The sequence below is a fragment of the Malaya genurostris genome, chromosome 3 (genome assembly GCF_030247185.1).
Source record: "Malaya genurostris strain Urasoe2022 chromosome 3, Malgen_1.1, whole genome shotgun sequence".
In the NCBI taxonomy this organism is placed as follows: Eukaryota; Metazoa; Arthropoda; class Insecta; order Diptera; family Culicidae; genus Malaya; species Malaya genurostris.
In genome coordinates, this window is record NC_080572.1 from 118048652 (window position 1) to 118064079 (window position 15428).

General features: G+C 36.1%; 2 protein-coding genes and 1 pseudogene across 9 annotated transcripts in view; 1 reads left to right on the forward strand and 2 right to left on the reverse strand.

Annotated features, from left to right (window-relative positions):
- Positions 1-15428, forward strand: part of LOC131436857 (ras GTPase-activating protein raskol) — a 352339-nt gene that overhangs the window by 191729 nt on the left and 145182 nt on the right. The window lies entirely within an intron of this gene.
- On the reverse strand, positions 1157-3251 carry LOC131436861 (proton-coupled amino acid transporter-like protein CG1139). Its single transcript, XM_058605813.1, has 7 exons — positions 2870-3251; positions 2761-2814; positions 2552-2702; positions 2369-2490; positions 1981-2307; positions 1714-1926; positions 1157-1658 (listed from the first exon to the last, which is right to left on the reverse strand). Exons 1-7 carry the CDS (start codon positions 2896-2898, stop codon positions 1247-1249), a joined length of 1308 nt encoding a protein of 435 aa, XP_058461796.1. The 5' UTR covers positions 2899-3251; the 3' UTR covers positions 1157-1246.
- On the reverse strand, positions 9130-10892 carry LOC131436860 (proton-coupled amino acid transporter-like protein pathetic; annotated as a pseudogene).

Consider the following 15428-nt stretch of genomic DNA (forward strand, 5'->3'; position numbering starts at 1 on the left):
CTCTTTAGTCCCAGAACCGGAAGTCGGATCCAGATGAAATGTTCCAGCAATGTTTAAGGAACTATAAGACCTTTCATTTGAATCTTAGTTTGTACAAATCGGTTGAGTCGAAAAATGAGTGCACACTTTTTCTCTAATTTTCATATATTACCATGAAACTCCGGAACCGCAAGTCGGTCCAAATAAGATTCAATAGCAGGCTATGGGACTGTTAGTACTTTTATTTGAATCTAAGTTTGTGAAAATCGGTTCAATCATCTCTGAAAAAAGTGTGTGCATATTTTTTCATTTTTTTGGTACATATCATCCTATTTCTCCGGAACCGGAAGTCGGATTGGGATGAAATTCAATAGCAGGCTATGGGACCATAAGACCTTTCATTTGAATCTTAGTTTGTGAAAATCGGTTCAGCCGTCTCCGAGAAAAGTCTCGGTTAAAAAGTCGGTTTTCACAGTGATTGCATAGCCTTTCTATATGAGAAAGGCGAAACTTTAACAAATATGAATACAATCACAAAGCATGTTTCATTATGCTGCTTGAAAAGTATTGCTACCCATTTAACTTGAATATCTTATAAAGCAGTAACATGAGTACAGGTTTTCGTTTGGTTTCATTTTCGTTTAATTGACTCTATCTAAATATTGCATGAGAGGTGAATCAACCGATTTTAATAAAAACAATAGTTTTTTCGTTCAACTTATTATATGTTGGTCGAAATGTGTAATCCGCATAAAATTTACGACACATGTAAAAACGAAATTTTCAAAGCTTTTATATCTATTCAAACTTGTAACCCTGACTATTTCATGGCCGCAAAAACTTTTTACGACTGTGACGATCTTCGAGTTCCGGCTCCGGAAAAAGATTTTCTAAAGTTCCATCGGAACTTGCATCGATTATTAATGAAATTTTTGAACAATTTTTGAGTCCCAAAATTCCCAAGTAGATTTTAAAAAAATATTTTTTTCTAGATAACAGCATATCTCGATGATCTGGCATCAAATTTAGTTTTTTATGCGAATATTCAACTTATTTCTGCGAATTTTCGAAGTAAAGCAGTTTTTTTATGTAAGTTGAATGCATGCAGTACTGGTCTTACAATGGTCAAATTCCACAAAGGGAATGTAATACCAAGGCTTTGTTTTGCATGCCTCACATAAAAAACTTTAGTATATTTTTAATAAAAAGTTACATGAATCAGCGATGAGATTTTTTATTATATTATGGATGAACGATATCCCTGCGTTCACTCGTATATTGCGACAATATTCCGCACACTAGCAATGGTTCCTGCAAATAACACAAACAGTCCGAACAAAGCAAGCAGGACGTTTTTCATCAAAAGCTGTCGATAGCGGCCAAAACTATTCGGCCATCTGTAGAGGGTATCCAAGATTACCGGAACCAGAACTACCAAATTTCCGGAACAGAACGATCCAACCAATCCGACAAATGGTTCCAATTCTGGTACACCCATAGTCACGCCCGTTAATAAGATTAACATTGTGAAACGAAGAATAATTTGCGTCATGTTCCGTCGGTTATCGGGAATTTTTCGCTCTAATCGACGCCAGATAATATCCATCGGAACATAATAGCTTAGACCCATCGAAAACATGGCGGCGACGGCTGCCAGAAGACGGGTTGATTCTGCTAAGCTGAAATTACAATGAAATTCATTAATGACAAAAGAAGAACGAAACATGTTGTTACCTATTTTGACTTGGAAGATTCAAAGTAACAGATCCTTTCGTGTTTTCTCCATAACGCGCATAGCCAAAGAATCCGGTCACAACATAGAGGATAGTCAAAAATTCAATGGCTTTAGAAAGTACTCCACAATGACCAAGAAAGTGCTCGGGATGTTTCATGTTATTTTCTATCGGTAAGACATATCTTATGCCTTGGATCGCGTACAGGACAGTGCTAAAATGGAATGATCATACTTTGGGTATCGTGCTATTTGTGCTTTAAATATACCTCATGAAGAACGGCAATTTGTTCCATTCCGGCCAAAAATTCTTATCGTCCAAAGTAATTTGTTCCCGTACGAGAAAGTATAATGTGATACCGAATGCGCTTATCATCAGAGCGTTTGCCAGTGCCGAAAAGGGAACTAGGTATTTTAGTACCCGTATCTGGGTGATGAACGCTATCGGGAGCGTCACCAGTGCAATGTAGACGTGCGTACCCCAGGCTATCTGCTGTTGATTGTTGACGACGTCACGCAGCGAACTGGCAATGAATATTTGGAACAGGCACAATGTCAACAAGCTCTGGATGAGAATCATTACGTCGATGTAGTTTCTAGGCCATTATTTATTTACATTAGTTTCTCCATGAGAACATACAGTGTTAAAAAGTGTACCTTGCAAAATTTACATAACGTCGTAGTGCTGGAGGACCCCCAGCAAAAACGACCTCGACTGTTTCTGCATATCCTAGAACAGGAATACGGTTGCTTTTGCATGCTTTCTGGGATGTTCCTACCTTTTGAAGATTGGATAAAGCATGAAACTAGCGTTAGTCTGTTATGCTACCAAACACCAACCAACAATTGCACACAATGAACGTAGATAAAGCAAATCACGACCGTTCCGAACAAACTGAAAATTAATCCACCATTTTTGAAGGCAAGTGGCATAGCTAAAATTCCGGTTCCAAGAGATCCTTTTATCAGGTGAATCAATGTACCAGTGTCTCTGGAAACAAGGGCCCATTCAATAAATATTTCCATCAGCTGTGTTTTGTAAAACTCACGAGTTTGGTTTAGCTACTTGTCGATTTAAAAATGGATCATAATTTTCTTCTTCACTGTAATAGTAATACAAACATGAGAAAAATGATCACATTTTAGTAATATACTTACTCTTTGGATCCAGCTGATTCTAGTATCATTTTTTTATGTAGAAATGACTTGTTTGTATTGAAAAAACAGCTAGCGTCCCCAACTAGGCTACACCAGCTTGTTACATGAAAGATGAATTAATACTAACTTTATTTTACAGCATCAAATAATCGCAGCACAACGACACTAATCAAAACTTTTCCATAGATAAGTTAAGAAATTCGTGTCGTATTGTACTGCGCTATTCGTTCAACTCGATTGATTTTTCATTTATTATCATCTGAGATCTATTAACAGATTGATAACACCAGTGATATATCAAGAACAATACTTCCTTGACATGTGATTTTCTTAATTAACCAAGCTGAGTTCGTATGCCTGCATTCAACAAACACGAAACAACTACTAGGGATGTTGGAATGTTCTCTTTTAGTTTACTACACACCGATAAACATAATACCATGGGGGACGGGTGTAGCGTGATGGGGAAGTCGAAGTTTTTCACACTGTCTGCCTGAGTTTGATTCCCATTTTTCCTTACTAAGGGTCAGGAAGTTTGTTGCCTTGAAAGTCGCACTATTCCGGGACGTTTTTTTTCCTCATCGGCGATGACTGAGCTGCCGGTGTGTGTGTATGTATTGCACCGTCGGCACCGAGAAAAACTCGGCGAGGAATATGGGTGGCAACCAAATGGATTTTATGCCGTATCCGGCATTCCAATTCATGCACACGCCGGCAGCTCAGTCATCGCCGATGAGGAAAAAAACGTCGTTGATCGTCCCGGAGTAGTGCGAATAGACTTTAAGAGGCCGTAAGTTGAAATCCATATAATCGAGATAAAAATAATTATGTCGAGTGGGTGAGAGTCATTTCCTAAAAGCGTCGAAAGTATTGTTTTGTTGAAAATATTGAGTTCAAAGCTAACATTGCAAAGTTTCGAACAAAATAAAATACAAATGTGTATTTAGTTTTCTTCAACCTACAGCACACGATTCTTTATCGCTACACTTATTTACGGTGCTTTATTTACGGGTGAGACGGTTGAAAACCGCGGTTATTTGTTTTACCCTGTTTACCCATAGCTAGATGTTATGTCTTAATTAAACTCAGTCAAGCAGGTAGCAACCATTTGATCGGTTATTACATCGAAGATCTTCCATCTAAAATATTTGTGACCTTTGTAACTAACGGAAGTTTATTTCCCTGAATTTTACATTCCGACGATCAAAACGACGATATGCAAATAAAATATTTGGGATAGATTTTGGGGCTACAAAACGAGTTTAAAGCCAATTCGACAACTCCCAACTGGGAAATTGTTTTACTAAATAAATGAAATTTTAATTCCGTTGTCAAATGGTTAGATTTTTGTCTTTCTCTATAGACAGGTAGTAAATGCTGGAAAATTTTCGATCGTAGCTCCGAAGATCCCTCGTGTTACCATTCGACTCAGCTCGACGAGATCGGAAAATGTCTGTGTGTGCACCTTTCAAACAATTTTCCCTCCGCACAATTCCCTCGGAAAGCTGGCATGAAAATGAAGTTAGAAAATCAATTTGAATCAAAATCAGAAAATCAGAGTAATATCTAATATCAGGCTCGAACTAAATTTTTCAAATTAAATTTGCTATACGTTGGAAACTCTACTGCCACCTACTCGACTATTCGCCGCGATCTTTCAAAACGTTCCACTACGTTCCGGAACGATAACAAAATCTTCCTGCCTGTTATTATATTTTTCCAAAATAACTATAAAATTAGTTAAAATTGAGAATTTACTTTGCTGAAAAAAATTCTTATCCTTAGAGAATGTGTTTAGTTGGCGAATATCCCGGACACAAACCAGCAATAATTCAATCCTGCACGAAATTCTCATTGACAACTAATTTTGTTATTAAAATCAGAGAAATTGACTCTGTTTATCTATCACTATCATTGCTGAAAGACAGCACAAAGAAAACAAAAATGAAATTGGTTTTATTGATAAATTTATTAGACGAAAACTAATGAGAAGTGTCAAAGCAAAACAATCCATTAAAAAGCTAAAAGGGACAGTCTTGTTGAAGCTGCTTGCAAATTGTTTAGATGTTTTTCGCATGTGTTACGATATATCCATATATAAATTTCTAAACCGATATGTAAATATGACGTAAACTCTTAGTGGAAAGTGTATTTATGCAGAATTTGTGCGCATTTGAAGCGATTGTGCGTAATAATGTTTTTACGCGGAACAGTGAAGTGACTTTCGAATGTTGCACTCTAATTGTACATGTCAAATGATGTTTTTTGTATCTTCCGAGTGCTCAAAGTTTTCAGTGAGAGAGTCGATTTCGCGAAGTCGAATGAAGAAAACATCGATTTAGAAGAAAAATTTTCAAAAAGAAGTTTATGTTTCGCTTATGTCTTTTTCTCCAATACAACATCGTGTTTATACCTGCCAATATAGAAAAGACTACCGCGACTGAATTTTTTTTTCGGTGGTAGTGTGCCATCTAGTGGCTAGTAGTAATTACGGTGTTAAAGTATTTTCGGCGACAAAGCGCCATATAGCTGCAAATTGCAGAAACCAATTCAACCATTTATGTTGGTTGAAAACAACGTTTTAATTCTCTAATTCAACTAAAAAATTAGTTGAATGGATATGAAGTGTGCCTTAGCTAAGAAATGACAGCACGTTTAATTGGTGAATTCAACTAAAAAAATAGCCATTTCAACAAATATTTTATTATTATTAAGGGAATTAGAATTAAAAAATCTAAATTAGCAAAAGTAAATTTTTTTTAGTTGTCTCAAAAAATAACTAACTAAAATTAGAAAATCAACTAATTTTTTCGCCAAAATGCTGATTTTGGTCATTCCGTGTACTGACACTACGAATCCTTCCAGGTCGGGGCTCGAACATACGACAACTGGTTTGTAAGACCAGCGCCCTATGCATTGAACCGACAACCCGGACAATACAGTAAAATACAGTGACTGAACTTAAAATGCATTTGTATTATCTTTTAGGGAACACGATTGATGGTTTCAAAAAATATATTTCTATAGCTAATAAAAGTCATTTTCATTGACTAAAAATAGACGAAAATGACAAGAAATTACTGTCACTCTCGCTTGCAAACTATGAGAACGAAATCCATGTCCAGTCAATGACAAAAGCGGACAGTAGTTTCGAAATTGTGTTCTTTCTTTCATTTGCTGTGAAAATTGAAAATGACAGAAAAAGGTTTCACCTGTTGGTGCTCGAATTTGTAGTAGTTTTGGTTTCCAAAGAGGTTCTGGGATGTAATAACTTCTTTTTATCATATTTTAGACACTCTTTATAGCCAAGCATAGCGGATTTTCAAAACATCGATGAAATAATGAGAATTGAAACTCTGCTGATGCTCCCTGAAAACGTTAGTTTGGTTTCGTCTTGTCATAGAGGAAAGAGTGACGTTGGCAATTATACTCTCTCATTTTTTCAATGGGAAACGAAAATGCTTCGTCTCTCTTCGTTTGTTCTGGTGTCGGTCATTACGAATGAGGCAGAGAAACATTGAAAATGAGACTGTTGGAATGGTTTCTTTCATAGAGAATGCGTGACAATTTTATGCTCTGGACACAATAAAATAAAACGATGAATAACTATTATAGTATGTTTTTACATTGCATAGACCAAAATTGCATTATATCACAAAATTTGAGTTTTTCTTGCATTTTTACTAAATTCACTAAAAAGTTTTCAGAACTTCTCTAGAAGTAATCAAAGCTTATTTATTAAATACGTTGGTCTTATACCTACATAAACTATATTATCCCTAAATTGCGGAATACTAGCAAAACAAAGTATATAGCTTTTATACCAAATTTAGGCATTATTTTGCAATTCCAATAATAAAATGATGCCTTAATAAGCAATGATAGTAAAATGAACTAATACTTTGATATAAGTTTGATATCGCTTTATATTCGGGTAAACTCGTTTAAGATGTACTGACTGACGACTTTTCAATTCTATTATCGACTGGATTTAGATCATTTGCAACCGCGATACTGTTTATAGGAAAAATTGAAAACCTGCTTGTATTTTTCTCAAGAATTAGAATACGTACAAACTTATTAATTTTATAACCAGTGAATCGATTCAACAGAAGATTGTGTATATTATGGTCGAATTCTACTTATAGTGTTATGTAAAATTAGATCTAATGATTATATATATATATATATATATATATATATATATATATATATATATATATATATATATATATATATATATATATATATATATATACGTGAGTCTGTGCTAATTTTTTTTTTTCTATATCACACCATGTCAATTAGGTTCCATAATTATGGTTTAGTTTAATAATATTGAATATCTAGTTATGTTGATGGATAGTTATTTTGTTTAACCACGTTTAATGCACTGAAATCCCGAAATCGCCATTTTTCTTGAAAATCCCTTCCAGAACATGTTGAATCAATTGTCTAACATATCTAACAAAAATAACCGATATGAAGCAATTGTGAAACATGCCAATTATAACAAGTTTTAATTGCTACTTGGGAAGACTGTCCTTCTCAGCTTTTTAATGGATTGTTTTACTTTGACACTTCTCATGAGTTTTTGGCTAATATACTGGTTAATAAAACCAATCACATTTTTGTTTTCTTTGTGCTGTCCTTCAGCAATGATGGTGATAGATAAATAGGGACAAATTCTCTGATTTTAGTCACAAATTTAGTTGGTAATGAGAATTTCGTGTTGGATTGAAATATTGCTGGTTTGTGTCCAGGATGTTTGCCAACTAAATACATTCTCTAAAAATAAGAGTTTTTTCAGCAAAGTAAATTCTCAATTTTTACTAATTTTATAGTTATTTTTGAAGTTTTGTTGTTAAAATCAACTTATTCAAAAACAGTAATTCGAATTAGGCGCAAAGCTAGTTTCGGTCGTTCCGTGTGAAAAAGAATCATAACTTTGAATTGCATCCATTTGCATGACCCCCTTTCGCTCGTAAATGGAGGTGCATACGACCCCGTTGATAAAACAATCCATTTTTAAGCATACAATAATGAGGTTATGATTTCGAATTAAGGTAAAGGTGGAGAATCTATCAATAAATCACCTAGATACAAGCACTTCAAATTCATAGTAAATTCAAATTAGGTGCGAAAAATCGATATTTTTAAATTTACCTGTTAGTTATCGACATCTACAGCTAATTGATATTCAATATAATCAAGTGAACACGGTGTGCAGCAGAAGGAAAATGGTATTAACACAGTGTGTACAGTACAAAAGTAACTATCCAGCAAGCGAATGGATGTAATCTTCAGTTTTGTCATCCACTTGCTAGTCAAACTACTGACCTCGATCACAGCGCTGATCGAGAAAAAAAACGTGCGGATCATATATTTATAGACTCCGTTTTGTGCGATAATTCGTATGGTCGAGAGGATGACATCATTATGGCAAGCTGTTATTGACCCGTGAAGCATAGATCAATTCAAACCAATTTTTCCATGGTATACTATTGAAGCACGTTTCCGAATCGATTGGTAGTTGATTTATACAAATCCGTCGAAAATTTTTAGTTTTGTGGTTCTGAGAAGTTTCCATAAGAAAAGTAAGTTATATCTACTCAATTTTCGAAACGGTTGATTTATATTGACTCAACTACAGGTTGATAACGGTTTACTTAATTTTAGCTCATTGAATCAAAGTCTCGATGCTGAGAGAAAATGGTAGAAAAGATTCAAAACAATTAAAAAAAACAATAGGTAGTTTGTGTGTAGTGATGTGGACGCCGAAGTTCTTACTGTGGTGTTTGTTCATGCTTGATATAAAACCTCTTTGCACCGGCTGAAGTAGGAGCTTCCGAATTAATTTCTAATTGGAAAGCGACACCCAAAACAGTCGGCCGTGTTTGAGAGCACAGGGGATCGGTTCGTGAAAACATGAGTCTATTCAAACAAAAATTTCACCGATCTATCTACTATTTAAACATTTCAACACTGTTGTAATTCATGTTTCAATTGAACGTTATCGTGTTGCGATTGGTAATTAAATGGTTTAAATCGAGAATAGAATCAACGCTGCTCATTTTTGATGACAAAAAAAGTAGCAATGAATCATTAACTTCAAACATCAAATGAATGTACAAAAACAATTTAAATAATACAAGCAAAATCATACTAATCATGCTCACTCCAAAACTGGAAATCGGATCCAAATAATATTCAATACCAATCTATAGAAAGATCTTTTGTCATAGTTTGAAATAGTTAAATTCAGATCAATCATCTCAGTGAAATCGTTTCTTGCAAAATACTGAAACGGTTATAACCATATATAGTCACAATAAAGGCGAAATGATTTGAAAGACGTAAAACTATTTTGTCCAATCCAGTAACACGTAACACGTCTCCAGTCTGACAGATAACAGTAATAAATATACCTGAGTAAAATTAACAATTCATCGATATATTGCGACAATATCTCTTACACTAAAATACGTCCCGGAAACAATCACGAAACCGCCAAAAATGAGCAGAACACAATTTTTAACGAAAAGCCATTTTATTCTACCGAATTCTCCTGGCCATCGAATGATCATATCCATAGTAACTGGTAGAAGCACCGCTAAAGTTCCACTTCCGAAAGACCCTATGAGTCCGACAAATGGTTCGATTTCTGGCACTCCAACGGCAACCGCCAAAATCATCACCAGCAGTGCAAATCGAACTCCTACATGCCCACAGTTAGACCATTTTGGATACAATTTTTCATTCAAGTGCTGCCATATAATTTCCATTGGAACGTAAAAGCTGAGTCCTAAAGTGAAAAGAACTGCTAATGCAGCCAGAAGACGCGTTGATTCCGCTAGACTAAAATGAGCATAGATTGTTGGTTTCATTGTTTCAACTAAACACCATGATTGCATGGTCTTACACATTCCCGTCCGGTAAGTTGAGCGTTACTGATCATTTTGTTTCCTCGCCATAGCTCGCGTAACCGAAGAATCCGGTTATGCCATAGATAATTGTGAGTAGCAGGATTGCAATGTTCAAAACTCCACAGTAACCGAGGAAATGCTCTGGATTTTTCATTTTGTTCTCTATTGGTAAAACGTATCTGATTCCTTGAATAGCGAAAAGAACAGCACTGTTCAAAAATAAAAATTTAGTTCAATTACCTTCAAGTGTCTGAGAGTACAGCAAATCACCTGATAAATGATGGCAGTGTACTCCACTGTGGCCACATATTTCTTTCTGCAAACGATGGTGGTTCACTAAGAATGAAGTACAGAGTGATTCCCAATGATGTTATCATTAGTGCGTTTGCCACTGCTGAAAATGGAACCAGATATTTTAGTACACGAATTTGTGTGATAAGAGTTACAGGAATCAGTAACAACAAGAGGTATATTCGAGTGTCCCAATCTGACTGCAGTAAATTATAAACTTCATCTCGAAGAGATTTCGCAATGAACACGAGATATAAACAAATTGACAAAAAACTTTGGATAGTGATCATTATGTCGACGTAAATTCTAGAAAAGACAAACTTTCAGCACATATAACTTTCATAGTGGATAAAACTAACTTACGTGGTAAATTTCGTAAAGGGTTTGACCATCAATGGACCATTGGAGAATACTCTGTTTACGGTTTCGGAAAACCCCAGCAGTGGAACCCGACTGATTTGACATGCTTTTCGAGATGCACTAATCTGCAAAGAAAATGATCTATTGTAGAATTATGTAAATTGTAGATCATCGGTACCAGTACCAGGATGTGGACGCAGTGTGCGTAGATAATGCATATAAAAACTGTTCCTATGAGACCAAAAAGTAGACCACCATTTTTGTAAGCCAGCGGCATTGCCATTATACCCGTTCCCAAAGAACCCTTGATCATGTGAATCAATGTTCCGATAGTACTAAAGAATTGAGTCTATTTGATATCCGCATCGATTAAAAAAATTTATTTAATTACCTGTTCGGATTTTCAATTTGTCTTTGTTTGAATGGTTCGTAGTCATCATTAGTGGGTCTAAAATGAAAAATAATATAATTGTAGATTTAGTGGAACAAATACGTAAATCGATATTCCTTCGTACAGCTTCCGCTCCGATGCCATAACTCTTCCACCAAACAGCACTAATTGAACAGTGTTGATTCGAGTAGATGTTTCGTAATGTGTACGTATTAAGTGTCCGATATCGTGAGTGAGTGACATTTGATGTGGTGGTACAAAAGATTGCTTCAGATATACATCTGCCAACCAAAATGAGATAAGAAATTAGGAAACCATAGTGGGTAAAACAGACCACAAAGAGTTCGCAGAAGAAATGAGTATATGTCATTCAAATGGATCAAAATTGCTGCTTCTTTATTCCATTTTTGAGTTTCATTTTTATCTTATTGACTAGTGTATATAGCATCGCGTGAAAGTAGTCGAAAGTACTGCAGCATTCTCGGTAGTCGGCTACCCAGAACAATAAACCCAGTAGCCTAATTCATCTCAGCTCCAATAATTATCTCATATACGAAAGCCATTAGTTAGAGTCAGACACTGTTCAGTAGATTGACTCTAAGAGTAAAATGAAATTCGCTTCGAGTTTTCGCGTCACTATAACAGCAGTATTGCACAATTTTCGATCAAGTTTTGTTGTGGTATTGCTTTTTAGAGCCGAAGCAAACATATTGTATCTTATTTTATCACAGCTCGTTGATTGAAAGTAGAGTAATCGGCGAAATAATATGGCGATTCAATTAATGAGATGACTATTGGTACAATAGCCCTAGTAACCCATTCCTGTGATGCATGTGGGAATGCAGAGAATTCCTCGTTTTATAGTTGCTAGCAGCATGCATCGATCTAACCTCTCAAAGTAAATCTGTATTCCAACGCGATGACTTGGGTGATTGTTGCTTCTACAAATCATTTTGCCAGAGCCATACCCAAGTAATCACAACGCATTATATACCTACTGTCTATAAATGCCATAGAACTTTAGGAGCTTTTATAATGTAAACATAAAGTGGAAATGGGCAATTATTCGACTAATAATAGATTAGATCTGTGTATAATACGTTAGTTGCTTTTATAATGCTAAAATAAAGTGTATATTTCTTCTATATCGATTTAATCACCACATCAAATCTTATACATACACTGTGGAAGGACACGAGACAGATATAAGACCATAAGATGTCCTTTCATTACAAATGTGAAGTATTTTTTGCCTTTCTCATATAGAAAGGTTATGCAATCACTGTGAAAACCGACTTTTGAACCGAGGCCCGGAGGGCCGAGTGTCATATACCATTCGACTCAGTTCGTCGAGTACGCAAAATGTCTGTGTGTGTATGAGTTTGTGTGTGTATGTGTGTGTGTATGTGCGTATGTGTGTATGTAACGTTTTTTTGCACTAACTTTTCTCGGAGATGGCTGAACCGATTTTCACAAACTTAGATTCAAATGAAAGGTCTTGTGGTCCCATACAAAATTCCTGAATATTATTTGGATCCGACTTCCGGTTCCGAAATTATGGGGTAAAATGTGCAAAAAATAGTGAAATCAAATGAAAGGTCTTGAGGTCCCATACAAAATTCCTGAATATTATTTGGATCCGACTTCCGGTTCGAGAGTTATGGAGTAAAATGTGCAAAAAAACGAAAATATGTGTTTTAACTTTTCTCATAGATGGCGCGACCGATTTTCACAAACTTAGGTTCAAATGAAAGGTCCTGTGATCCCATGCGTTATTCCTGAATTTCATGCGGATCCGACTTCCGGATCCGGAAATAAAGGGTAAAGTGTGTTAAAAATTGTACACCATCACTGAAAACGGCGAAAAACCTTAAACAATTTTCTAAATCGACCTCAAATCTTTTCCAATTTGATGGTTTTTATCAGTAGACGGTCAAACAAATCGTTTTCGGTTATTCTTTTAAGAATCGAAGAAAATTTTTTTTTGCCTTTCTCATATAGAAAGGTTATGCAATCACTGTAAAAACCGACGTTTGAACCGAGGCCAGAGGGCCGAGTGTCATATACCATTCGACTCAGTTTGTCGAGTACGCAAAATGTCTCTGTGTGTGTGTGTGTTTGTGTGTGTGTGTATGTGCGTATTTGTGTATGTAACGTTTTTTGCACTAACTTTATGGGGTTAAATGTGCAAAAAAATGAAAATATGTGTTCTAACTTTTCTCATAGATGGCGCGACCAATTTTCACAAACTTAGGCTCAAATGAAAGGTCCTGTGGTCCCATACGTAATTCCTGAATTTCATCCGGATCCGACTTCCGGATCCGGAAATATAGGGTAAAGTGTGTTAAAAATTTTATACCATCACTGAAAAGAGCGAAAAACCGTAAAAAGTTTTCTAAATCGACCTCAAATCTTTTCCAATTGATAGTTTTTATCAGTAGACTGTCAAACAAATCTATTTCGATTATTCTTTTAAGAATCGAAGAAAAATAATGTTGAAGAATACCACAGTATTATATATGATAGTTTGATTGATATGAGAAAGGCATCATTACACCACTAGGTGGATTAAAACAGGTTTTGGAACGAACATTTACTTCGCACTTTTTTTTCAGTATATACTAATTTTCTAGAAAGCATAAGGCTGGATGACGGTAACCTGCATTTGTAGTTCCGCTCTGTAAGTAAATCTGTACATATTCTGCTATTTGTGCTATGTAAGTGAATGTCGGTAATCAATTTTACCGTATTACCGACAACTAAGGAGTGTATCGATAAGTAGTTAGCAACATTCAAACAGTTATTACTCTGAAATGGCTTAATTTTTGCAGCGTGTTTTGCGGTGACATGTTTGTTTACATGTCAATAACAGCTGCGCAATCGATTGGTTTTGGTACGGTTTATCGTTTCAATGATGAGTCGAATTGATTGATCCGAAAACGTGAAAGAAAGTTCTGCACACTTGGTGCTCAGAAAATGGTCTCACGTACAACGAAATTGCAAAACGGGTGAAAGTGCACCACATCAGTGTCAAAAAAATTATCGAGAAGTTCGGTAAGACCCTTTCTATGAAGGATTGGCCCCGATCCGGTAGGAAAACGGGTCCCAGCAAGTCCGGCCGGGACTTAAAAGTGGTTGAGTACATCAGGAAAAACCCATCGGCGTCGACGCGGAATTTGGCCAAGCAGTTCAACACCAGCATCGGGATGATTCAACGGATCAAAGTTCGGAGCTCCCTGAAAACGTACAAGAAACAGAAGGTGTCGAAAAAGGCGGGTGGGTAATGTCAGAGACATAACTGGATGTCGTGAATACGAAAACAACTGACATGTTCCTTAACACTTCCGAATATCAATTGTATGAATTATGCACGCATTCCCCTTTTTCACATTTTTCGCAAAAACAAAGAAAGCTTCACTTGATCTCGATTACTGTGAATTTCACACAGCGAAAAGTGCACAAATCTAAGCAAACTGTTCTTGATATGTAGTAAACTGAGGATATTTCCCTACGATTTGCAAACAACAAATCCTAATAGTTCTTTAGAAAACTTTTAGAGCCATTAGAACGGCTGATATTGTGCAATGCTCTCCACCGTTGTTTTTTCCCAATGCTAATGACTGGCAGCTGTGACGAATTCGCTCTTGTCGAAAGCGAAACTAGCTGTGCAGACGACACAAAACACATCTGCTCATAGGGGCGATAGAATCCAAACTGATTCAATTTTTGTTAAGAGATTTCCTTTTATGTGATTTCGTTTGTAGCTTTTTCACTAATGGGCGGTCCTAACGGCTATAAAAATAGCCGCATTCAGAATTTTAATGTTGATTATTTCATTTCGGATTTGCATAATTTATTGAAAGAAACTATCAATATGCTGAAGGGACTCGTTTCTAGCATTCAGAAAAGTCAAATTGCGTAATTCTCTACGACATTAAACTCTGGAACATTTTTCGCAAAAACAAAGAAAGCTTCACTTGATCTCGATTACTGTGAGTTTCACACAGCGAAAAGTGCACAAATCTAAGCAAACTGTTCTTGATTTGCCGTAAACTGAGGATATTTCCCTACGATTTGCGAACAACAAATCCTAATAGTTCTTTAGAAAACTTTTAGAGCCATTAGAACGGCTGATGTTGTGCAATGCTCTCCATCGTTGTTTTTTCCCAATGCTAATGACTGGCAGCTGTGACGTAATCGCTCTTGTCGAAAGCGTGCAGACGACACAAAACACATCTGCTCGCAGTGGCGATACAATCCAAACTGATTCAAGTTTTGTTGAGAGGCTTGTTTCTACCTGATTTCGTTTGTAGCTTTTTCACTAATGGGCGGTCCTAACGGCTATAAAAATAGCCGCATACAGAATTTTAATGTCGATTATTTCATTTCGGATTTGCATATTTTATTGAAAGAAACTATCAATATGCTGAAGGGACTCGTTTCTAGCATTCACAAGGACCAAATTGAGGAACTCACTGCGATATTCACCACTTTTCGGAACATTTTTCCCGGACGATTTGTTGTACAGCAGCAGATATTTTGTTCTCTTCCTTAGAACGCGTTCTGATTCTTATCACTCTCTCAGAGGGTA